This window comes from Heteronotia binoei, chromosome 10 (assembly GCF_032191835.1).
Source record: "Heteronotia binoei isolate CCM8104 ecotype False Entrance Well chromosome 10, APGP_CSIRO_Hbin_v1, whole genome shotgun sequence".
NCBI lineage: Eukaryota > Metazoa > Chordata > Lepidosauria > Squamata > Gekkonidae > Heteronotia > Heteronotia binoei.
Genome location: NC_083232.1, coordinates 94411657 through 94437624, shown reverse-complemented (window position 1 = coordinate 94437624; position 25968 = coordinate 94411657). Strand labels below are relative to the sequence as shown.

Below are 25968 nucleotides of genomic sequence, written 5' to 3'. Positions count from 1 at the left end.
GAACGGCACCTTGAAGACCAACAAAATTTAATTTTGGATATAAGCTTTCTTGTATATCTGAAGTATGCATGCACAAGAAAGCCCTGGATATACAAGCCCTCGGATATACATGAAAGCTTATATCCAAAATTAAATTTTGTTGGTCTTCAAGGTAGGGTTGCCAAGTCCAATTCAAGAAATATCTGGGGACTTTGGGGGTGGAGCCAGGGGACATTAGGGGTGGAGCCAAGATCAAGGCTGTGACAAGCATAATTGAACTCCAAAGGGAGTTCTGGCCATCACATTTAAAGGGACAGCACACCTTTTCAATTCCTTCCTTCCATAGGAAATAATGAAGGATAGGGGCACCTTCTTTTGGGGCTCATAGAATTGGACTCCCTGGTGCAATCTTTTTGAAACTTGGGGGGTATTTTGGAGAGAGGCACTAGATGCTATACTGAAAATTTGCTGCCTCTACCCCAAAAAACAGCCCCCCCCCAGAGCCCCGCTGATCAATTCTCCATGATTTTCTATGGGAATAAATCTCCATAGGGAATAACAGAGTTCCCAGCAGGCATTTCCCTCCCCTCCCCCCGCTTTCTGATGACCCTGAAGCGGGGGGAGGGCCTCCAAACCAGGGGGATCCCCTGCCCCCACCTGGGGATTGGCAACCCTAGAAGGAAACAAGGGGGGGAGGGAGAGAGAGAGAGTGAGTGTGTGTGTACACCCACACATATATTGGCCACCAGAGTGTTGAACGGGCCATTGGCCTGATCCAACATGGCTTCTCTTATGTAATAAAACCCTCTCCATTTTCGCGCCCATTTCTTAACGACCCTCCGCCCCTCTCGAACTTTCCTCTTCACAACGTCCCGATGCCTCTCATTGGCTGACTCCGCACGCGTCTGGGTCTCTCCGATTGGCTAAGCCGCCGGGGAGCGTGCGTCAGCTACGTAAGTGGCCCGGATGCCGCTGCCATTTGCGAGGGTGAAAGGGAAGGTTGGGGGAGGGGCGTCGAGGCTTTTCTTTGCGCGCGAGGAGGACGGGCCGCCGCGTCGCCGTCTTTCCCCGCTGGTATTTGTTCATTTTACCTCAGGCCGCGCTTTTCCGGGGGGGGCGATGCGGAAGTCTCAATTTTCTCTGCCCCGCGAGGGTCCTGAGAGGACTTTTGGGCTCCAGTCAGCCCCGCGGCCCTTCGCGCGCGTGGGAGGGACGACTTCAGCGGCGCTCCCGGGGAGGCCTTTCTCTCACGAAGGCGCGCCTGCGCCGTTTTCTTGATACAGCCCTGTATTTTTAAAACTCCTGCCTTCCAGTCTCTCCCCGTGGTGTGGGGAAGCCGTGAGGTTCGCACGTGACGGAGTTTCCGTCGACCCGCGTCGCGTGGGAGTCGCAGGCCCGATCTGGACCCGCGAGGCCTGCGGCGAAGGCGTGGCTTCTGTGACGCGTGAATAGCGGGGTTCTCCCGTGGCGAGGCTCGCACCCTGCGACTTGGCCCGGGAAACGCGGGTTGCGGCTGATCTGCGATATGGATTGCGGCCTGCAGCCTCGTTTGGGACGCTTGGGGTCCCGACTCTTGAGGGCTTCGGGGGTGGAGCCGGGAGGAAGGTTGTGGCAAGCATCACTGAGCTCCAGAGGGAGTTCTGGCCATCACATTTAGAAGGATCTTGCTCCTTTTAAATGCCTTCCTTCCGCAGGAAATCATGATGGGCAGGGGCACCTTCTTTGGGGGCTCATAGAATTAGACCCCCAATCCAATATCTTTTTGAAACTTGGAGGGTGTTTTATGGAGAGGCACCGGATGCTGTGCTGAAATTTTGGTGCCTCTACCTCAAAAAAACAGCCCTTTTGGAGCCCTGGATACCCACAGATCAATTCTCCATTATACCCTATGGGAATCGATCTCCATAGGGAATAATGGCATAGCCAGCAGACATTTCCCAACCCCCCCCCCCCAATCCTCTGCTTTTTGATGACCCTAAAGCGGGGGGAGGGCCTCCAAACCAGGGGATCCCCTGCTGCCACCTGGGGATTGGCAACCCTATTTGCACTATATAGCAATGGTGTTGCTCTCAGGTAGGCCTGTGGGCAGTGGTATGCGCTGTGTGACTATACGTTGCTTTCAAGCACCCAATGTTTGTTCACAGCTCTTGTTTCTTGGTCCCTTATATAGTACTCTTGTGATTTTTCCCCCTTCCCCAGCTGTATGAAACTTCTGTTCTCTAAAAGCATTGTGCTGTTTCCCCTCTTGCTATTCTTGACGTCAGTGATTTCTGTAGAGAATGCCTTTATGGTGACTCCTGTTTTCATTTAAAATACTCCTCAGAATACAATTTTTCTGTGAAATCTTTGGCTGAACATTTTCACTCTGTACAGTCTTTTTTATTTATTTGTGCCCCACCTTTCTCCCCAGTGGGTTACATCATTCTCCTTTTCTCCATTTTATCCTCAAATAACCCTGTGAGTTTGGTCAGGCTGAGAGACTTGTGATTGGCCCAAAGTCATCCCAGCGAGCTCCTATGGCATGAGTAGACATTCATATCTAGTCTTCTAGATTCTAGACTGATGCTCTTAACTACTATACTGTATTGATAGCAGCATTTGTGCAGGCTGGTTTCTTGGCAGTCTTGTCAGAATTTAGATTGGAAACTCCTTGCTCAGTGGCATGTTTATTAATAATTTGCAGTGTTCTGACTTAAAAATATGGGGCATTTACTCTTGGCAGGTTTGAACTCAGTGGTCCCTTTAAAAGAAGTATTTTTGATTAAACCGTGTGAACAAGACTTTTTTCAAAATGAGTGCCCAGAATGAAGCCGAACAACCCGAAGCTGAGCAACCAGAACCAGAGAAACCCAAAGATGAACAACCAGAACTAGAGAAACCTGGAGATGAGCAACCAGAGTCAGAGAAACCCGGAGATGAGCAACCAGAACCAGAGAAACTGGAGAGACCAGGCAGCAGGATATATTACTGTGAGGTGGGTTCCTTGTGGTAGTCCTGGTAATATTTGGAATATAGCAGATTTGCTGTGAGAAAGAAGTGTATGATGAAGTTCTTTGAAATTAGTGCTGAATAATAAACCTTTTGTTCACTCTGGGTTCAAATTGAGAAATCCTTTAGTGAATTCATCTCTGTTAAAGTGTTAGAATCGCTTATGGAGTTGATATGTTATACAGTGAAATGGAGTCACTTCTGCTCAGTTAGCAAACTTCTTTGGTGCATGTAGGAATTTGTTCAGGTACTTCAAAATATACTTACTGACTAGCAGTGGAAGGGCATTGTTCTGCATGACCCGCATGTGTAGACCACCCACAGGAGATGGCCATGCACTACCCCTGGGCTATTGCTGCTCTTTGGGGCACGCAAATTTATTGCTAGGCTCTTTTGCACCTTCTGCAGATTAATTTTGTCCCAGGCTATGGGGATGGCATGGGTGGGCTGGGTACAATATGAAATGCCTCGTTCGGCTGCATAGCAGCAAATAAACAAGGGACTCAGCTTCTGTAGAGTGACTTGGAATGCTGCTTTGCATGTGTGGGCCATGAAGAATTTTCATCTTTACTATTTTTATGCAATTCCACAAACTCTAAAAGGCACACTGGAATTTGCAGGATTCACTGATGGCCATTCTAGTAAAACTAATAGGAAAGCTTCCTGTGTTACACTCAAAGCAATCATGCGTCTCTTGAAATCAATGTTCCCTCTAAGCTATGGAGTTTTGTGAGCAAAAATTCTACTTCGTGAGTTACTGGCATTAAAGTTTTGAGCTACTGCATATTTTAGTTTGCTCTAGGGCCATTTTTCCTAAGTTAAGACAAAAATGTATAAGCTGGAGGCTAAAAAACTGAGCTAGCTCACACTAACTCAGCTTAGAAGGAACACGACTTGGAATGCTGCTATTTTTATTGTGAAGCTTAGTTTCCAACAAGTGTTTACTGAAATTTAGTAATTGGGGATAATGCTTTAGAATTGGTGCTGAAAGCAGTAACAAACAAATATTTTTTTATACTATGCTTGTAAGCCCCTAACTTCATAAATGTTTGTTTGCTGTTTTCACAGAACAGTTAAATTAGCAAAATATATTTATAACAGAAAATTTCTTTCTTCTTTTTCAGATTTGTAAAGTTCCATGTTTGAGTGCTATAATACTCCAGACACACTTTGCTGGAATAAGGCATAAAAAGGTAATTTGTTGTAGTCTTTAGATGAACTGTAATGTTTTAAATTATATAATGTCTGAATGGCGTGTGCATACATAGCCTTTGAAAGTAACTTCTGCTGTGTAGTGAGTTTTAAAAAGATGCTATTGGAAGAAAATTAAGATCCAAGTATTAAATCTGGTTTAGAGAATCTTAACTCTCCTCTTCTGATTGCTTCCCTGAAATAAATATAATTACTTTGAAGTGGCTAGTGAATTACAGTGTTTGCTTTCAAGTCCTCACAGCTGTACAGTATGGTGTTTTCATATGTAGTACATGTCCTATAAATAGCAGATCTTACAACAGCTCTCCCAAAAGTGTTTTTATGCTGTACGATTAGCAGGTTTAAAGCCTTGACATACAGTGATCATCTTTTATTTGGTCCCCACACTTTATAAATATGTTCAGTGGTTTTGTCATGATTTAGCTTTTAGTTTACTTTGTTGCTAGAATGCTCCAGTCAGAATTCTCATGCAAAATTTCATGTGCGTTTTGAAATATGTAAAGGCCTAAGTTGCATGGATTCAGAGTTATAATAGGCTGCTTCCTCCCATTGCAGTTTGGAAGCTTACCGAATACTTTCCCCCATCAGTGTAGTTTGTGTCTTGTTTGGAAAGTAGGATCCCATCGAAAAACATTCTTTGCTTTTCCCTTGCAAACTGTACCCTTTAGAGAATGTAAAACTTGAGCATCTTTCTGGTGGACGTTGACATTAGCTTTTGGATGAATAAAGCTAAAGTAGTATTAGCAGTTTTAAAATTTTGGTCATTTAACTGGTTTGAGAAAGAGTTTTTTGGGAACATTGTACACTTAACCTTATTTTCTCCTCTGATCTTTTGAGATCCTGTGAACTGTGTGTACTGAAACATATAGTTTAAATACAGAGTGATGCATCATTTATTGCATCACCAATATAGCATCATTGGTTGATGCCTGGTGGAGGGCTCTGTGCTTTGAACACAGGTTTTCCAGTTTCTCTCCTTCCAGTGCAAGACTGAAACTATGAAGAAAAATTTTGATTGCTATGAAACACATGAAGCTACCTTACACTGAATCAGACCCTTGGTCTATCAAAGTCAGTATTATTTAACGTCTACTCAGACTGGCAGTGTCTCTCCAGGGTCTCAGGCTGAGGTCTTTCACATCATCTAATGCCAGATCCTTTAACTGGAGATGTCAGGGATTGAACCTGGGACCTTCTGCATACAAAACAGGTGTTCTACCACTGAGGTACAAGCTCTCTCCTGAAATAATAGTGTTTATATTCTTTGTACAAATGATTTGTCTTGCATAGAGGCTATCAGATATTTCAGAATTATGATTAAAACCCTTGTGAGATAAACCACTGTCTTACTCTACCTCTGATCTTCCAAGATAAGTTTTGAAATATTTGTAGAGTTTTTTCTTAACCATACAACTATGCAAACATGTAACCATCTATTTTTATTTTACCATATTTGCTTCTCAAATATGCTTTTCTAAAGAAGAATTCAAACTACATTGCAGGTTCATTAAAACAACCAGAGAACTATTGACTTCTTACGGTATGATGGGTCATGTCTCTGCAGGATAAAGCTCATCTTACTGAACGCTCATCCGTATTTTGGGGTTTCTCACCTCTCTTCTACTTCTTGTAACGTGTTGCTTTGTGACTTACATATTTTTGATTTGTATTTTGATAGATGGGAACAGGTAGGTAGGTTGTATTGCCATCGGTAAGCATTGTAGCAAGATCTTTAGTGTCTTCCATTTTTCGTTTTGCAAGCCCTTAGATGTCTAGGAGCTGAAGCAGAAAAAAGGCTTTAAAGCTCATGATTCCTTGTTCAAGGTTTACCTTGGTATCATGCAGTTTAATACTGTATAGTATCTCCCAGGAATGGAAACATCATCCATCCTCTTCCCATCTTTACTGGATGGCTGCTATGAAAGAAACAAGGCTTCTGAACAGATTGTGTTTCTGCTGGGTTACAGTGCAAGTTGATTGCAAATTGAGAGAAGAGCCATTCATCTTCTTGGTATAACATAAATTATAATGAGTCTTGCCAAAGTAAGAATGCTGAGAGCTGAATGCATGGTTGAGGGGGAGTGTTTCAACTCATCTGTAAAATTAAGTGTATTTGCAAACACGCATGCTGGACTATAGGAACCTCAGGAGGTGAACATCTTTGCATGAAACGGCTTCCAAAGAACATGCCATACTAGCTGACCAGCATAATTGTTTTGATGTATGCGTGTACCTGGCAGCGCTGTCTCTCCTGAGGGCCAGGTAGTGGAAAGACCACAATAAAGCAAGAGAATCGGAAGCAGTGTTCTCCTTATGAGCTGATCCAGTGTAGGACAACAGAAGTCATTTGTTTTTCCAGGAGCACAAGCATTGTTGATTGTTAATCATGAAATACCAGAACATTTGCATAAAAACTCCAGAAATGTTGGTGTGGATTGTTAGCTGAAGATGGGATGCCAAGAACAACAAAGGAGAACCGTCATGACAGCAGAAATGTGGTTGTTCAAATGTGCAAATCTTTTTTATGTCATGCCAGTTGGCCGGTCTAGCTTTGTATAGTTCTGACCAGCGGCAGCTCTTCATATTTCCATGCCTTGTTTGATCTGGAAGCAGCAGCAGCAAGATCTGCAGAAGTATAGGGTCAGCAGAACTGCACTGAAGCTTGCTATGGTCTTGCTTTTTTTGTCATTAAAACCTTGAATGTTGCTGATAGTGCTCTGGGATTGCTGTGAAAATTTTCTGATATAGATAACTTTATGAAAAGAAACCAAATATACCATATGGAAGCTTGGACCAAGTACAAGCACTGGGCTTTTTCCATACTTCATATCCTACAGTTAGCCTGTCTAACATGATTGAATTGCAGTACAAAAGCTCTGAAAACTAAAAGTCGATTTACGTATGTGGGGTGGACCATTTTCCATGGAAAAATATAGCATTGGAAAAATTTCCACCCCATATTAGTGGTTTCTTAGGTTTAAAGAATACTTTAATAAAGATGTCTTCAGGTAAATGCTATCATAAGACATCAAATAATAGAAAATATTATCAGTGAGCCAGGAGAGTGAATTAAATAGCTTGGTGGCCTTCTGTAGTCTTCTGCACAAGTATATTGCATGTTTAAAAAGGTGAAGGTAGTCCCCTGTGCAAGCACCAGTCATTTTCGACACTAGGGTGACGTTGCTTTCACAATTTTTTCACAGGAGACTTTTTACTGGGTGGTTTGCCATTGCCTTCCCCAGTCATCTACACTTTCCCCCCAGCAAGCTGGGTCCTCATTTTACCGACCTCGGAAGGATGGAAGGCTGAGTCAACCTCGAGCCAGCTACCTGAACCCAGCTTCCGCCATGATCGAACTCAGGTCGTGAGCAGAGCTTACGGACTGCAGTACTGCAGCTTTACCACTCTCTTCCATGGGGCTCTTATTACATGTTAGATAGCCTTTATTGGCTATGACATTATCTGAAGGTGTTGCGTTAATTTGTAAGCTTCGAGAGAGTCTTCCTTACTCTAGTGATCTTTTAGGTAACAAGATGGACTATGTTTGGAATATTTAGATTAATTATAAGAACAAATCTGCCACTTTCAGCAAAACCATACACAGAGAGATAATAGCAGGAACTCAGTTTGAATGAATTGTATGTAGTGATTTGTAGTGTAGGAATGGAACGTTATAGACTTGTTACAAGAGGTCAACTAATTATTTTACACCCAGCTTTCTAACTCAGTAAATGCAGTTGAAAATAAAATATAAAGGATAATCAGGAACAAAATGAAGCAATACAAACAGCGTCAGTTAATTAACAACATGCGTGTCTTGGAGCAAAAATTACAAAATTTAAAAGTTTAGGCTTTTAGTAATTGTGATTTCTCACTGCCATATTTGCCTGATCTGTCAAAATCTAGAAATGGACTTAGAATTCTTCTCTGTTACAGGTTTGCTTTGAGTGTGCCGGTATTTATTAATGAGTGGATGACATTCTGAGATGGTTAGCTCATAAGGACTGTGCTATATGCTTAGTTTTGAACTGTTGGATTGGCTAATATTTGTGTACCATTATACTTTAGAACCAGGGGTGTTAAACTTACAGCCCACGGGCCAGAACTGGCCTACCCATGGCTTTAATCTGTTCCACTGCCCTTATCTTCCCCTCCTCTGCCTCCCTGCCTGTCATCACACTTTGAAGCTGGAGGCTGCCCAAGTTCCTAGCTCCCTCTGCCTTGTCTTTGCTTCCTGCTTTGCAGGAAGCTCTTCTAGGCTCGCAAAGTCACAAAGAAAATGCAGAAAGTTGTCATGTCCCCAGGTCCTTTAGTAAAAGAGGCTCTTCATATTTTCAAATAAGCATTTTAATGGAAGGTAACATGGTATACTTCAGACACTAGGTCAGTGTGGAAACTGACCTTGTTCAAAGATGGCACAGGTTGTATAGGCAGTTAACAAGGCAGCGCGCAGGCATTTCGAACAACAGAGGTTAAACAATGTGATGTCCCCGATGGGTTGCTGCTTAACACTGCCACCACTCTAGATTTATGGTCCCTTGGGAAGGCCCAGAGTACCCTCCCAAGCCTAACCAAAAATGCTCCTTTTAGCCGAGAAACACAGATGTGATGACCAGGCAGAGAACATTAAAAATATAAAGGTTTATTAATACAGGGATGGGTATTTAAACAAGGCAAGGTGCTTAATAGATATAACAGTGTATAAAGGAAAATGAAAATAAACTCTAACATGGCTACCTGTACTTCCCCTAGCCTGTTAGTCATCAGGGCCCACTGCCCTTTTTCCCAGGTCGACTGCCTGTGACTCACTCTACCTTCTGAGTGAGGGATCCTTCTCTCAGCCACAGACTGTTCTCCCAGGCTGACTCTGAGAGAAAGAAAAGAACACAGTTCCACAGCCCACAAAGTTTATGTATCAATCTCCTCATACAATCCCTGGACACTGGTTACAGCGGGCGCCAAGCACTGTGGGGATTGTAGGCTGTGTCTGCTTTCTACTCCCACTCTGATCTCTAGGCCTAGGCCTTGTCTTCCAGTCCTGCACAGATCATGACAAACAGTGATATCAACAAACTTAGTGAGATACAGAAGGAGAGCAAGACATTCTAAAGGTGGAGGTTAATGGCCTTGAAGTGGGTACAGAGTTAAGCTTTCGTTTCTCACAGTTACATTCTAAGTGCACATTTCACAAAAGATACACAACAGACTACAGCACTAAATAAGGGACTTGACGAAGGTCTTACATTAAGGTCTTTGTGCCCAAGTAGACCACTCTGGGACTGTTTCTACCAATAGAAACAGTGCTCTGGGACTGGAATGACAGGCTGCAGAGTAGAATGATAGTCCTGGCAATAAACTCTGTGTTCTGGGACTGGAATGACAGCCCCTGGGAGTAGCAGCAGCATTCTGGGAATGGAATTCTGCTCTGAGGCCCCTCATACCAATCCAAGAACACTTCTACTCCCAGGGATTGCCATTTTCACTCTTGGGGCTGTCATTCCAGTCTCAGAATAGTCTTTTCTGGACCCAAATACCTTAATGGAAAATCCATTCTGCATTTTCCTTGCAACTTTGTGCTGCAATGTATAACAATGGGGTGGAGTCCAACTAGTTTCACTTTGCAGTGTTTGCATGCTAGAGCTGTTGTTTGCTGGAGTTGTGGCCTTGCAGATAAATGTTTGATGTTGTGAGCCAGTTTATCTCTGCTGAATTGACCTGAGAACAGATGCCTGAGTGAGTACTCTAACCTGAGAACCCACAGCCAAAGGGGGACGTTACACTGGAGAGCCACTGCCACTCTGAGTAGGGAGGAGAAATTTGCAGTGTTCAGCCATTTCATGTTTTCCTTGGCTCAGAGCATTTTATATTTTTAGTTTCTGCTGTGATCTTTGTGCTTTTTCTTGATGTTTTATGTAAAAAAACTAGGAATAAGGCCTGTTGTGGGAAGATACAATGGGTTCTAGAAAGAGGCTGTGGGCGTGTGCTGTGGCCTTGGTGGGGGAGCTGGGGCAGGAAAGGAAAGACACAAGGAGATAGAGGAACACAGATAGGCTGGGTGTGACCAGGGCAGTCCTCTGGACATGGAGAGGAGGGCAAGGCCAGCTGAAGTGCAAACGCCTGTTGACGCCTCCACCTGCACCAAGCCTGGCAGAGGATGAGGTTAGGGCTGTCGTGTGGCTTTGAATGGAGGTTATTGCTGCCATTTCTGGTCATTTTAATGCAAAAGGCTATATACAACTTTATGGTTTATTTTTCAGAATTTCTTAGTAGCAGATACTTTTTTAAAAAAAAGTTTATTTTTACTTTTTGCTTCTCTGGTCTCTTCTTCCCGTAATTCACAAGGTCCTTCTCGTTTTCTGTTTCTTAACCAGAAGGCGAGAATGACTCTTGCCTGACTTGCAAGGAGTTAGGAAGATACAACTCACATCCTTGACTTGAAGCACTTGAGTCATTTTGGCTTTGCATAGCTGCTTGGTTACAGTGTTGTACAACTGAAGAAGAAAATGCTATTTCACTTCCCAGCTATTCCTTTAGGGATAGAGTTGTCTTAGAGTGACATCTGATGGTTCACCAGCTTTAGGGGCAGCTGCAGCTAGGTGTGATACCATGTAAAGCCATCGTATCCTCCAAACCTGTGGGCTGTTCTTAGAGTGAAAATGAGGAAGCCGCTCTTAACTCTATCCCTAAATCCCTTCACAGTAAGGATATTTCCTGGGACTTAGTGAAGCTGTTTGCCTTTTCCTGTAGACTATTTGCTGTTTTCAGGAAAAGATGTTGTGAAGATGATCTCCCTCCTGTATTTAAAGTCAGTCCATTTCCATTAAATCCTCCATACTGGATAAGACTCAGATGAGTTGCCGAAGTCTCTCAAAATAGGAGATAAAGCTCTGGATTGAATGCTCGGAATTTATAGGAGTCTTCCACTTACATTCTGGAACTAGTGTTTCATTTGGTCCATACGGAACCTTACATTCTCTTACGTTCTGAAGCTTATTTTACCATCCTGCTCACGCTGGACTTCATTCAAGAAAGCAGCTTTCATTGGTAACCCTACCAAAAGCACTTAAAATGACAGCTTGAATTTGATAGAAATTCTGTGAGCAAATTTCTGCCCAGCTGGAGTTTGTGAACATGTGAAAACTTAATGGGTTGCACAGCTGTTCTATTCATCTGTTGAGCCACTGGGGAGTCATCCAAGGTAGAACATCCCCCCCCCCCCCTTTCCATGTATAAAGTAAACTCCGCTAATATACTGTAGTGTACTGGATGGGCAAACTCTACTTGACAGTTTCTGAAACTTCTTATTAGGGATGGGAAAGAAATGTATGTCTGGCCATAGGATACCTGTTCATTCTTGATACCCAATGATTTTCCATTCTTCTAATGATTAGGCAGGTCTCCACTTCGATCTGTTTTATGATAGCTGGGGCTTTAGGTAGTTCTTGTCTTAATGATTTGGAGCATTTTTTTTTGCCACATAGTAGTTCAAGCATATGGCAAACCTTGTCTCATGGACTGACCTGATCAAAGAGTTTACTTTGGTACATTTTTATCTGCCCTTTTTCCAAGGAGCTCAAAGTGGTCTCTCTTCTTCCATGCTACCCTTTGAGGTAGCTGAGAGAGAGCATGATGGGCCCAGAGTTGCCTAGCCAGAGACATGGCACAGTGGGAAGACATAGGTCTATCACTTAAACCACAGGACCAAGCTGGCTCTCCAGCTTGAAATATTATTAAACCTTGTGTCTTGGAAAAATTAAAGAGGTAGCATATAATGACATAGATTAACCTGCTAAGAACATATTAGTTCATGTTGTTAATGCTTGTCGTCCTCCCCCTCCTCCATTCAGTATTCTGGAGACTTCAGTTCTTCTGATTCCACTTTTTTTGGTCCAAATTTGTTTTAGTGATGGAATTCATTTTAAGCTTCTCCTGGTTCCTGAAGACTTTTCTGGAAACTTCAGGAAAACTGATTACTTGTCGGTTTCACAGCATGACCCAAAATCTTGATTTTGCAGGCTTCTTGTCCCTAGGATTGTAGGAACTGTGACTGTACAAAAATCAAGATTTTGTGTATGGTATCCCAAAAAATCTATCTGTGTAAGCCCCATCATCTGCAGAAGTCTGTCACCAGTTAATGAGGAATACCAGGGTTAATTTCAGTTTAACCTTGTGGCGTTCCTTGGAATCAAAATTCCATTTTCAGCATTTTCTAGTTTTTGCAGAAAATTACAAAGGCAGTACTTTTTTCTTTACCAATAAAAGTTGGCCTTTGTTATAGTTTGTCTGCAAAAGCTACGGACAGGATTAACAGTTTCTTGTTTTAAAAAAGACAGGCAGTTAATTTATTATTCTTTTATTCTATGTTTGGAACGCTTGCACCTTCATACTTAGAGAGAAAGAGCCCTGAAGAGAAAATGTAAGTGCATACATGTTTTTGCTCTTGCTTGAGAATTCTTAAATTATTTAAACCGTTCTATTTCTGCTGTTTTCACTACAGTCTGCTGCACAGTATTTATTTATTTTGTCTTTTGCAACTGAATTAATCCTCAGACAAAGATGTTACCCATAATCTTTCTAACCTTCATTTTTCAACTTAATAGAAACTTAAGTTCTTTTGAATTTATAAAAATTATTCATATCTGAAACTACACCATTGAAAGACTGGCCTTTGGAAGTAACAAGACTTAGCTGTGTTCTAGATAAATGGATGGTCAGGCCCAGATCTTAAAGGACAGGGTTATTGAAGTATGTATCTAAGGGCCAGACTCAGACATCTGCAAATCCTGGTCAGGGAACTGGAGTGTAGGGATAGATATGAACCGGTTCAAGAGCCAGAGTTCATCATAAATGTGGCCTTGTTTGAAGCCTTCAAACTGATATTTGGGGAAAGTGACTTCCCTTCTGGACTCAATATTTGACAACTTCAGCCTACCCTCCTGGGCCGATAGTAACAGGATTCTGGGTGCTGTTAAGCCGACCACGTGCCTCTTAGAGCCATGTCCCTCATGGCTGGTGAAGGCCAGTGGTGAGGGAATCTGGACACTCCAGTAGACATAATAATCCATCCATGGGTTCAGGAGTCTACCTGGAGGGATTGAAAGGAGCTATGGTTGTACTGCTCAGCTTTGGATCCCACTGATCCTTCCAATTACTGCCCAGTTTTAGATCTTTAATTTCTGGGTAAGGTGATTGAAAAAGTGGCAGCAGAACAGAAGTTCTTGGATGACACATTGGTGCTCACCTCCTTCCAGCCTGGATTCCACCCCGGCCATGGAGCAGAGATGGCTCTGGTTGCCCTCACAGATGTTCTCTGTGTACAGATGGACCAAGGCAGGTCAGCGCTGCTGTTGATGCTTGAGCTGGCAGCTGTGCTTTGACATGCTCAACCACACTTTTTTGGCCCTCTGCCTCGCCAACGTAGGAGTGCATGGGGTAGCCTTGAAATGGCTCGTGTCATTTCTCCAGGGACAGAGGGTGGTACTAGGACAGAGGTTTTCACCTAGGCACCCTCTAGTGTGTGGGCTTTTCAAGGAAGCAGTTCTCTCTCCGATGCTATTTAACATCTGCATATGCCCCTTTGCCAGCTGGTGCGGAGTTTTGGGCTGGGTTGTCCCCATTATGCTGATGACAGTCAGGTATATCTGTTGATGGATGGCTGGCCAGATTCCGCCTGAACAATTTTGGCTGAGGGTCTGGAGGTTGTGGTGGGATGGTTGAAGCGGAGCTGGCTGAGATTAAATCTGACTGAGGTTCTGTGGCTGGGAAGGAAGGACTCAAGTGCTGCCTCCTAGCTCTTGAGAGTGTGCCCTTGACACCCACACCTACTTGTGAGTCTTGGTGTGATTCTGGATGCCTCATCGCGGAGGCCCAGATCACAGATGTTGCCAGGCTGGTGTTCTTCCAGCTACGCTAGGTCAGGCAGCTGGCCCCTTACTCGTCTCGCCCCAATGTAGCTACGGTAATCCATGCAACATGCACCTCCAGACTGAACTACTGTAACTCGATTTACCTGGTGCTTTTCCTGAATGTGACCTAGGAATTCCAGATGATCTAGAACACAGCAGCACGAATCCTCACGGGGATCCTGCACACTGCACATATCCATCTGATGCTTCATGAGCTGCACTAACTTCCAGTGGAGTACTGGATCAGGCTCAAGGTTACGGTACTAACCTATAAGGCCCTATACAGTCAGTGAGCCATGTATCTTTGGGACCACCTCTCTTGGTGTACCCCCTTCCCAAAGGGCACTTCGATCTTCTGATAAGAACTCGCTGGAGGCCCCCATCCCACCCCAGAGACTTCCAGCTGTCCTCGACCAACTTAGTGAAACTCTGCTGAGTAACATCCATGCCCTGCTGGACTTAATGCAGTTCTGCGGGGTTTGCAAGGCAGAGATGTTCCGCCAGGTGTTTGGTTGAGCAGCGGTTTTCTATCTGACTGGCACTGCTGCTTCGCTTGCCTGCTTCCCCCCAACACAAGGCAGTGACTTGGTGTTATTTTTTTTGTGATGTTAACCTTTTATTGTATTTTTATTAATATTTTTATGTACACCGATCTGACCCTTGTCCTACAGAAGGGCAGTTTAAAAACTGAACGACATAACAGAATATTTAGCTTCACAAAGACAGCCGTTTTCTGTAAAACGCTGAAAAAAGACAAAAATGATAAAAAAAGTTGCTTGCCTTCATTTATTGAGTTCCAGTTTGGAATAACATTGTGTGGAATAAATTCAGTATACTGATTGGGATGTTAGCAGGCGGGGGCTAGTTTGTCAGGGCTTGGAGTGAAAGTAAGCTGGGAATCAAGAGGCAAAAGAGAAAAGGTTCTAGCCCAAGAGCCTAACAGTGTGGCAAAGGCAGGGATACTTCAGAGTGTCCAGGGTCCCTTAGTGACTTGATATCCCATATTGGATACTAATTTTTTAAAAAGTAAAGGTAATCCCCCCGTGCAAGCACCAGTCATTTCCAACTCTGGGGTGATGTTGCATCACAACATTTTCACAGCAGACTTTTTACGGGGTGGTTTGCCATTGCCTTCCCCCATTGTCTACACTTTACCCCCAGCAAGCTGGGTACTCATTTTACCAACCTCGGAAGGATGGAAGGCTGAGTCAACCTTAGGAAAGCATAATTCTTGGTGTTTCCCTAGGTGCTCCTCCAGTGATAAATGAAGAACCAATGTATGGTAAGTATACTGATACTCAGTACTGAATAATATGGATGTTCCAATAGTCAAAATTACCATTTTTAAAATCTTATAGTAAAATTCACCCAGTTTCATAATTTTGAGCTGATAAATAATCCATGTGATGACACACCCAAATCTGTAGACTATGTGCAGTTTTGAGAGTCTGAAGAAGAATATTGTAGAAGTAAAGGAAATAAGTTGACTGACATGGATAGGGAATAGAGCAGTTTAAGTAAGATATTCGTGTTTTTCAGTTTAGCCAAAACTGAGCAGAGGATCATTTGTAAAATTACAAAGGAAGGGTGGAGAGAAGGAATTATATTTACACTTTTGACCCTAGAACTTTGAGACACTTGAGCTGTAGGTTTGTGGCACAACCTTGTTTTAATGTATAGAATTTATGGTCACATATTACTGTGATGGATGATGGACTCACAGAGGATACATTTACTGTGACTATTAGTCAAAATAATAGATTAGCCATATCTCCAGTAGCCACGTACAACCCGGCATTGTCTCCCAATTCTTGACTTTGTTTATGGACTTCCCAGAGGCATCACGACATTTTCTAGTGCGCTTTCAGTATTTTCTATATTCTGCTAGTCCCAATGTATAACCAATGTACTTGGGCCTCAATTTCTGTGACGGTTGTAAGTTGGGGAGGTTCTTAGTCAACAAATACACCCAATCCCCACACTGTACATCCCAAAAAGGTTGTCTTTTATTGTCATAAGCTTGTTTATAACTCCATTTATGACACCTTGAAGACAGTCCTGAGCTAGATGTACTTTGCCAAGGTTTAGAGTTTAGTCAGTTGTACAGAATATGTCTGTGGATCTTGGTGAGGATATTCTCCTGTACCCATTAGCTCAAGGAACCCTCTTCCCCCAGAACAGCAGGAAAGATGACTTAGTACCCCCCACACCAATATCATTTAAATACTTGCCATGCATGAAAGGATCACCTTTCCCACAGCAGGGTATCTAGCAGAGGGTGTGGCAAAAGAGCAACAAAGGGTACTTCTTGCAGTCCCATATTTCAAGAACATCTCTCAGAAGCAAGGATTTTATCTTGACCTAATCAGAAATTAGGGCACTCACTCAAACTTGCTGATGAAGGAGAACTTGGCCCAGTAAAATATTTCCCCGTTTTCGTGGAACCTGTAGCATAAAGGACTAGAGTGGGGAGGGGGGGTGAAGGAGTGTCAAAGCACTGAACATTCTCTGTTGTTCCACCTGTTGGCACTTGCCAGATCATTGTGCCAGTGACATCTGTATGCTGATTCCCCCAATCCTGGGCGGTTATGTGGTTTCTTTATCTCACAGTAATGGACCTTGTGGTGCAACGACAACCTCACACAAGACTTGGCCTGCTTTTTACCGTAACAGTCTCCGACAAATCAGCATATGTCAACTTAACACAATCTGATTTTTAAAATTTACATTAAAGAGCCTTGAAAATGAAGTACTGGAAGACTCAGACGGTCACAGCCCTTTTAAGCAGTTTAGTTGGCCTTAGAGTTTAGACTGTGTATTGTCAGCAGGGTGGATAAAAATGATAATTTTTTTAAAAAATCAAATTTTTATTTAAATCAGATTTTTTAAAAAATTTAAATCTGATTTTTTTAAAGTTAAATTGGAATTTTTAATGGTTTTTGAGGAAAAAGTCTATCTGAAGATTTCTGTTTATGATATTATAGTCCTAAGATTGTTATCACGAAATAAGGATTAATTTTAAATTATGTAGCATAAGGCTGTATATTCATGCAATGTTTAAATTTTTTGGTAAATGAATTCCATTAATCAGTTCACAGTGTCATGCTCTTCCAGTGGCTTCTGTAAGATTATTGGACAGTTTTTCTGTCCAGAAGATATTATCACAGATGGTTGGTTTTACAGCTCTCAAAAATGAAGTTGTGTCTGCAGAGATCACATGCCTCTTCTTTACAGCAAAAATGTTATAAACATACAGAGCTAAGAAATCTCAGTCCTATTGGACTACAAATAGCTAATTGTATTGCTATATGTTGTTGTGAATCTGTGTGTACAGATTCAGCCCCTTATCTCTTAAATACTAAGTTTCATGAAGTGCAATACATATAAGATTGTTTGAGTGGAATAGGTCTGGATAAGGAGGAGATGTTAAGAGCTAAGTGTAAGGATGGTGGGGCAAGCAGTACAAATAAAAGGGAAACTTTACAGTACAAATAAAAGGGAATACTCCAGAAATCTTGAGATCGTTATGAGTATCCTCATGGAAGTGTAAGCAAATACAAGAATACATATGCTATACAATGTTACTGTTTTAGTTGAATAAAATAATTTAAATTGTTATTGTTAGTGGTTATTTTTATCCTTCTGATAAAGGACAGCAGAAAAGTTGTCCAAATATGAATAATTAACCTATTAAACTGGAGATAGTTCACAATGCCGTGATTTCATAATTATCTTTATAACTAGAACTAACCTGAAAAGTTGTAATACTAAAATGAAACCTTCATCTGGGTAGTAAATATTAAGGCTAGCAAGAATTAGCCTTTATGTAGAAAAACATGATTTAAATCGAGTCTCACTGACTAGTGAGTTAAATCATGATTTAAATCAAATCCACTTTGAATGTTAGTGTATTTCTGTAGGCAGGAAGTGTAATGAATTCCACTGTCTTAGAATTGCCCCATATAATACAAGTTTGTTTTGTCGTAGTAAAAAGACCCCTTTCAAAAAGCATAAGATGTCTGAAAGATTACATGAAGGATCCCAACAGAGAAGAGCCTCTTATAGGTAAGTAGTTTTAGTTTGAAAACGTCATTAATTTTTATAAAGATAGCTAAGAAAAATGAACAGCCAGATGTCCACTATGACAGAGGTAGGTTAAGATCAGAGGAGCAGAGGAAGGAAGGGTGTGCACAGAGGGAATGTAATTGGTGCATCTCTCTTTGGTCCCTCCTGGTGACAGGAGTGGGATGGGGCAGAATTTTCTCTTCTCTCAGCAATCTTCCTACATAATGGGAGACTGAAAGGGAAGTGAATTGGAGCCTTATGGGTAGAACACACAGCATTTTGAATGCCGTTTTCTCAGTTATGTGAGGCTTTGAAAAACTAGTCTTTAAGGTGCTACTGGACTCTTGCTCTTTTATACTGCTAAGGAATACATAGTGATGGTTCAGAATCATCTTTACATTTCAGTTTAAGTGTTGCTGTGCTTTGTATAACTCATTCCATGTCCCGAGAAGGTCAGCTCTCTGCATTTGTAAATGTTGCACCTGCACTTGAAGGCTGCTTAACTTTTGTCTGTCTGTTTCCATGAAGCCTGAATCTTGCGAAGTTTGGGTCCAGAGCCTCCATCCCAGCATGCTCCCTCTGGATCGGCAGTTCTGCCAGCACAGCTGCTATGTGCTTGGGTTTCTCAGCTCCCTACATACTTGCAACCACATGATTGGTTTTGTTGCATCACTCTGATTCACATATTGGTCACTTCAAGCTTGTGCTATTCCTTGCATATAATGGCATACGCATATTTCGCTACATAAAAGCTGAGTCTGTATTTTTGGAGAGAGCATCTTTGAACAGCCAGTGTTAGCCAGGACATCAGTCCTTCAGAGTCGCCCAATACTCTGAAGGATTGAAAAACATTGGAAGTATCTCACGTTGCTTGCAATTCATAAAGTTGGAAGGAAAGGAAAGGTCCCCTGCGCCAGCGCCAGTCGTTTCTGACTCTGGGGTGACGTTGCTTTCACAACGTCGTGCATTAATTATGAAGTTGTATATATATTTTAAAAGTTACATAGACTTCTGTCCCTTTTGCTCTGTTTACATCTGCAGGTTTGGAATATGTGCTTGAGGTCCAATTTCAAGGGAGAAGAGATCCTTGTTACGAATGCCAGCTGTGCATGTTCAAGACAGAGATCGTGCCAATGATAGAACATCTCATTGGCCAGAGACACAGAAAAGCATATATTGTAAGTTGTCTCCTTTAACTTGTGTCTTGCTCATAGAGAACTGGAAAGGCTGTAAGGATGGCTTCAGCTCGGACTGTGGTGGTCTCTCATCCAGTCTGGACTAAGAGTAAACCATGCATTTGTCGTACCTCAATTCATAATAAAAAAAATCAGAATGCTGACATATGCTGTTTCCTGTTTCTTTAGATTATGTAAGGTATTCTAAGATAGGATATGTAAGAGGTGTTTTTTTGCTGTAGTTTCCCAGGCAAGTAAATACCAGGCAGGCAGAATCATTGAGAGTATCTGGGATCAGCTGTCTGATACATAGGAGAGGATGAATGGAAGTTTGCTTGAGAAGCAGATGGGCTTGCTTTGACCCAAGGTAGTAAAGTGACATGTGTAAAGATGTAAAATGTCCAGTAATTTTGAAGCCTAGGAGGAAAATGGGGTTTTTTTGGGGGGGGGGGGGGGAAGGGGTAGAAATTTTGGGGGAAATTGAAGTTTTGTTGCTTCAGCAACATAAGGTGCACCATTTATAACTTTGCATATAAAAACTGACATATTTTATTAAATCCAAAAGTATAAACACCTTGACTTTCTGCAAGCAAAATTGCAAATAAACCCAATTCTAAATAGCACTGCAAACTGCTGTACCCTGCTATTTTACTAATTTTACTAATTCTGGAAGAAAAGAAATTTACTAATATTTACTAATATTAGTAGTATTTTACTAATTTTGGAAGAAAAGGTTCTGTTTCATGAGGTTTTCTTTGAGCACTTCCCAAAATTTCCCAATTTTTCCAATGAAAGAATTAGAAAAGTGCTCAAATATCATGCTATATAGGCAAATGAAAGCTTTACTTTAAAACCATTTCACTCAGTTCAAAAGAAGAATACTTAGAATTAGTTGTTTTCATTCTCAAAATATGCCAGTTTTTTCCTTCAGAAACTGAGCTTTTTCTAGTGCCTTCCAAATGACCATTTGAAAAACTAGGAGACTTCAGAGTGAATAAAAACTCACTTTGACAAAATTAATGTATGGATTTTTTCCCCCTGTAATCTCCAAATGTCCAGTTTTCTTATAGAAAAGGTTTTGGGAAAAGGTCTTGGAGAAAAAGTGGGAGAATCTTTTCTGTATTTTTCCAGGTTTTTTTCCTTAGTCCTCACACTTGTAGTCATGTGACATCTACTAAATGAATACTCATTGATTTCTTTTTTTAAAAAAAATCATAGCTATCTGCTTCAGGTACTTGGGCTATAAAGGTAGGCTTACACATTAAAACTGGTCTCTGGTTTTTCTCTTGGCAGATTAAACATTATCCAGATAAAGGAAAGAGGAAAGCAAATGATCCTAAAGAAGACAGAGCTAGATTTTTTAGGCGAATAGCAAGAGAAATAGAAAAGGAAGAAGGTTTAAAAATGTATAAGGTAAGATGGAGACATCAGCTGGTAATGCTGCAATAATTAAATAGGAAATAATGCAGTCATGATAAAACATTTGTCACTTTAAATCCATGCAAAAATATTTGCAAAAACGTGTCTGGGCCCAACTGGAGGTACTTTAGCTGAAACTTCTTTTCAAATATAGTTAGATCCTATTTTAGTAATCTCCTTGGAGTTCGTGAAACTTTATCCTCTCTTAGACAAAGGAAACTTAAAGAGTAGGGATCTGAGGTGGCAGTAAAGTAGTAGTTCAGATTCGGGATCTTGCTAAATCCATCTTCTGTCGTCTGTGTTAAGCAAGCCATCAGAATAAGGTAATCACAAAGTGTTGAAGCCACTGCACTGCAGTCCACAGGGCAGTTGTCTTTGAAGGAGCACAGAGACAAATAGTTTCCATGTTTTTGTCTTTATAATAGAGGGAGTTGTGTTATTAAAACACAAGTTTATTATTCACTTTTACTCTAAAGTTGAATTTAGTGTAACAAGATTAACAGGTTCTCATGGGGACACCATTAAGGGCCCATATACAACCAGCGCTGCGCCAGCTGCACTGGCTCCCAGTTAAGTACTGGATCAACTTCAAGGTTTGGTTTTAACCTTTAAAGCCCCAAGCAGTTTAGGACCAACATATCTTCAGGACTGTCTCTCCTGGTATGTCCCTCAAAGAGCTCCATGGATCAACCTCTGCTGGTGATCCCCAGTTTGTGAGAGGTCCACTTAGCCTCAATCAGAGCCTTCTCAGCTCTGGCCCCAACCTGGTGGAACACACTCTCTGGGAGAGATCCGGGCCCCATGGGACTTAATGCAGTTTCGCTGGGCCTGCAAAAACTTGAATGCAGTTTGATGTTCTGTCAGGCCTGTGGTGGAGGAGGCGGAGATCTATGAGCATTGGCCTCCCCCTGCGCTCTTCCATCTTATATTGCTTTGATGTTCTGTCAGGCCTGTGGTGGAGGAGGCGGAGATCTATTAGCATTGGCCTCCCCCTGCGCTCTTCCATCTTATATTGCTTCCTACTCATCTGACCACCATCAGCCGCCATCTGCTGTCCACATATGTCAAGTTGACTCTGGAGTAGTGGTATTAAATGACACCATAAACGATATTACATTTGACTTTTAACAATTAATAATATTATGTCTAATTGTTTTAATGTATTTTATCATATTGTAACCCACCCTGAGCCTTGCATTGTAGGGGAGGGAGGGTTAGAAATCAAATAAATCTGATCAAACTTTTTTTTTTTTTTCTAGATTGAAGGTTTTGAGAGACCTAGTTCATCTTGTAAGTAAGAACATAGTATTTTAAATTGAATATGGATGTAAGTGCACATTTTGCATCTGCATTGATGCAAGTTACACCTCGGTTACTCCTATTGGCAGTGAAGGTGTATTTCAGGGGTGGCCAAACTTGCTTAATGGAAGAGCCACGTAGAATAAATGTCAGATGTTTAAGAGCCACAAGACATAAACGTCATGTCTTAGAGCCAGAAGGAAGGAAAATAGATGGGGAGGGGAGAGAGAGGTGGAAATAAAGCAACTTTAAATGCCTTCTTCAAGCTGGCCAACAGGGCAGTGAGGGCTTTGAGAGCCACACAATGTGTGAAAGAGCTAGATGTGGCTTGCGAGCTGCAGTTTGGCCACCCTTGGTGTATTTTCTGAGATTAATATATTTAACTTTCCTTGGCATTGTCTTTGTCAGATCACTCTGGGGTAAAACATTGTGGCTGTATTTTACAAAATTAACTATCAACGAGTTGCAGTAACAGAGTAACTGAATGAAGTGCTTCATCTGTGCAAAGGCAGCTGGTTGGCGCAGGAGTAGGCCAGGGGATGAGACATTTGATTCAGTACTTGGTTCAGACACTAATGACTGCCATGGCTAGAAGGAATCTGGGGAGGGGGACAAGAGCAGGCTTCTGTGATGATAAGGGTTGCTGTGGAAACCAGAGAATCTGGAGAGAGAAATGACTGTTGGGATGGTAAACTGCTAAAGAGCTCCCTTTCTGTCAACTCAGAGTTTTCTGCATGTGCTTGTTAGGTGAAGAGGGGAGACTGGACAAAGCAGTTGGTAGTTTCCAAAGGGAGGGCAGTCATCATGAGAGGAGTCTGCTTCAGAAATGACAGCTTTCTCCCTTGCCTCCCATGCTTCCTCTTGGGCATCTCTTCTCTCCATTTTGGAGAGACTGCATCATGGGAGGACAATGAGCAACTGGGGGCTTCGTTTCTGACCCCAGAGCAATTGAGATTCCTAGTAGAAACCCTTATTGGAAATTCTAGTAATATTATCCTTCATAAGCAAAAGGATATGTGGTGGGGGTTTTTTTGTCAGTACTGAAGTACTAGAGGTAGCACAGCCTACCTTTTTTTGGTAGCCTGCCTTGTGTAATTGAATAAGCAGCGTTTTGAGTAAAAGAATAGGCTGAGTGGTGCATGGGTTCAGTGAAATTTTGTGAGTGTCCGTCTGCATATTATACTCTGTAGGTATCTGCTTCCAAATTTCCCTTCTGATTTTGTTTTAGCTGCAGGAGCAAAGAAGAGAGCAAGGTGGGTAACAAAATAAAGTAATATGTGAGCGAAAAATGTTTTTATATTTGCAATTGTGTGTGTACTTGGTCTTTCAGCTATTGTTTTTTGTCTGTGTGCTGTTCCTTGCTGTTAAGAGTACCTCACAGCTTTCAGTAGAATAATTGAGGAGGAGTAATGTAACTAGGTAAACTTCTATTTTTGATGAGGCACAATCAGCTTCAGTGTGAACTGTCAGTTCACTGTTTAATTCCAGACTTGGCTTCTTGTTCTAGCTAGATGGCAACTGTTTGTAGGAGTGTAGATGGTGTCATTTGTAGATGTGTAGTCCCCCCCCCCCCTCCCCATGGTATAGAGCTTTCCTGTGACATAAGGAGTCTTTATTCTTATTTCTTTTATTTCCACCTTTCTCACAGGGAAGGTAGATTACACATAGGGATCAGTGCAATCAATGAAATGGGACATTAGCCAATGTATTATGATTTTTAAAGTTAGTATCCTGCTTACAATATGCTGTAAGCAGTGAAGACCACAAGTCCTAGTTTTTTAACCAAGTAAGTTTGTGAAACCATTTTGTACTGGGCAGCCTAATTAACTTTTGCAGAAAAGCCCTTTTGAATAGTTCAGTTTTGCACAATTTGCAGAAGACCAGGAGAGAGGCAGGTTTCCTGACCTCTTCCGGGAGGTCTGTTCCACAAGGCAGGAGCCGTAACGGAGAAAGCATGCATGTTCCGCTTGAAGACAGCTCCTTGCTGTGGATTACTGCTCTATTGCTAGTGAAGCAGATTAACAGGATCCATTTTTTTCCTGCATGCAGGACAGATCCAGTCTCAGTGGACAGAAGGGAGGGAACAGAACTACTGCATCAGCTCCTTTTGTTCACAAATACTGGATTGCAGCAGCTGGAAAGTTAAAGATGGGTGCTTTTCCAGCCAGGCCTTTGTGCTCAAGGATGTTTGTGCAGAGGCCCATATTTTTTCCAAGGGGCATCATGGCCTTGTGCCTGTGATGGGCCTCTGTTTGGTGAGCCAGTTTGGTGTAGTGGTTAAGTGCATGGACTCTTACCTGGGAGAACCGGGTTTGATTCCTCCACTTGCAGCTGCTGGAATGGCCTTGGGTCAGCCATAGCTCTGGCAGGGGTTGTCCTTGAAAGGGCAGGCTCTTATCTGGGAGAACCGGGTTTGATTCCCCACTCCTCCATTTGCAGCTGCTGGAATGGCCCTTGGGTCAGCCATAGCTCTGGCAGAGGTTGTCCTTGAAAGGGCAGCTGCTGGGAGAGCCATCTCAGCCCCACCCACCTCACAGCCTGTCTGTTGTGTGGGGAGGGAGAAAAAGGAGACTGAGCTGCTCTGAGATTCAGAGTGGAGGACGGGATATAAATCCAATATCACCTGCTGCTGCTGCATGGCTTTTGGGGCCAGCCACCCAAACCTTTGGGACTTCATACATGGTGCAACATCCTGGACAGTATCCTTCTCGACAGGAAGCCAACAGGACAGTTGAGCTACTTAAGGGGATGAATTTGCCCCCCCCCCCCCCCTCGGATATATATCTGCATGCTTTCCTTTTGCAACTATGGTACATGATGTTGCTGCAGATAAAGTGTTTGGGTGTTCCCAGATATGGTTGTATAAGAACATGTATATTTTGCTCTGCTTATGTTTACTTGGACGTGCGAGGAGTATTACTTTCTTTTTTGACATTTTGGATAAACTTTGGATACTCATTGAAGTTTGAGTGGTCAACATTCTTTTTGGACCGAGATTACCTTTTCTGTACTTAGACTGCGTGGTTTTTCAGAAGCCATACCTTACTCATAGCTTCTGAAAAAGTCCATATTTATTTTTATTTATTTACTTTAGATTTTTATCCTGCCCTCTCTGCAAGCAGCCTCAGGGCGGCTAGCAGTTATTTTAAAACACAAATGTCAGGTTACAATTTTAAAACGATAAAATGTAAACAATGAAGCAATTAAAACAACTTTGTAGGAGCCGCTCAGAAAAATGTTTATACTGGCAGATCACAACTTTCGTCCTTCGGCAGTCTGATCATAGTTTCTTCTGTTTTTCTGATGGTCCTAGTTCCTTGTAACAGGTATTGCTCAGCAGCATAGAAGCGGCAGCCCTCTCCCATTTAGATTTTGTAGGCCATTCGGAAAAGTTCAGTTTTATAGGCCCTGCGGAATTAGGAGAGATCCTGCAGGGCCCTTACTTGTCAGGCTAATTTTCAGTTCTCTATTACGATTATCGCTGTTCTTTCCTGAATTGATTCTGTTTTGATTTGATCTCTATTTTGATTTACCATGTGGAGTGGCCTGTTGGTGTAACCATCTATGGTTTGTTATCATACCAGGTGAAATCATGTTTTAAACAAGTTAAGAACTGTGTGTACTGAATGAAAACCAGCTTTATTACTGTCTCCTAACAGTTGATTCTTCTTTCAGGTGGGCAGGTAGCGGTTTCAAGGCTGAGGTATGTGTCATTAATACTTTATTAGTTGAACACGGGTGTTAACTCCCTTCTGAATTTCTCTATTCTTGAAATTCTTTGTATATATTAACAGTTAAAGCAAGTCCCTGTGCTTCATTAATATACCTATTCCAAAATAGATCAAAGATTGGTCATGGTGATCTGAGGGAATGCCACAGGGTTCTTTGACGTACGGGCTGATAGTTTCCAGTGCCGTAATCCTTCT

The 25968-nt window shown here is 42.1% G+C and overlaps 2 protein-coding genes across 2 annotated transcripts in view; one reads left to right on the top strand and one right to left on the bottom strand.

The window, feature by feature from the left end:
- Window positions 1-25968, bottom strand: part of EXOC3 (exocyst complex component 3) — a 169220-nt gene that overhangs the window by 87633 nt on the left and 55619 nt on the right. The window lies entirely within an intron of this gene.
- LOC132577996 (uncharacterized) lies at window positions 931-25867 on the top strand. Its single transcript, XM_060247795.1, has 10 exons — window positions 931-1053; window positions 2702-2953; window positions 4092-4160; window positions 12571-12595; window positions 15331-15366; window positions 18072-18149; window positions 19191-19327; window positions 20618-20758; window positions 23271-23295; window positions 25718-25867. The coding sequence occupies exons 2-10, from the start codon at window positions 2771-2773 to the stop codon at window positions 25768-25770; spliced, it is 747 nt and encodes a 248-aa protein (XP_060103778.1). The 5' UTR covers window positions 931-1053; window positions 2702-2770; the 3' UTR covers window positions 25771-25867.

Excerpts from the sequence above, each read along its gene's own strand:
- LOC132577996 (XM_060247795.1), top strand. The coding sequence starts at position 2,771 with ATGAGTGCCCAGAATGAAGCCGAACAACCCGAAGCTGAGCAACCAGAA. Across the intron at positions 4,161-12,570 it reads CTGGAATAAGGCATAAAAAG|AGAGAAAGAGCCCTGAAGAG; the intron begins GTAATTTGTTGT and ends CTTCATACTTAG. Across the intron at positions 15,367-18,071 it reads AAATGAAGAACCAATGTATG|TAAAAAGACCCCTTTCAAAA; the intron begins GTAAGTATACTG and ends GTTTTGTCGTAG.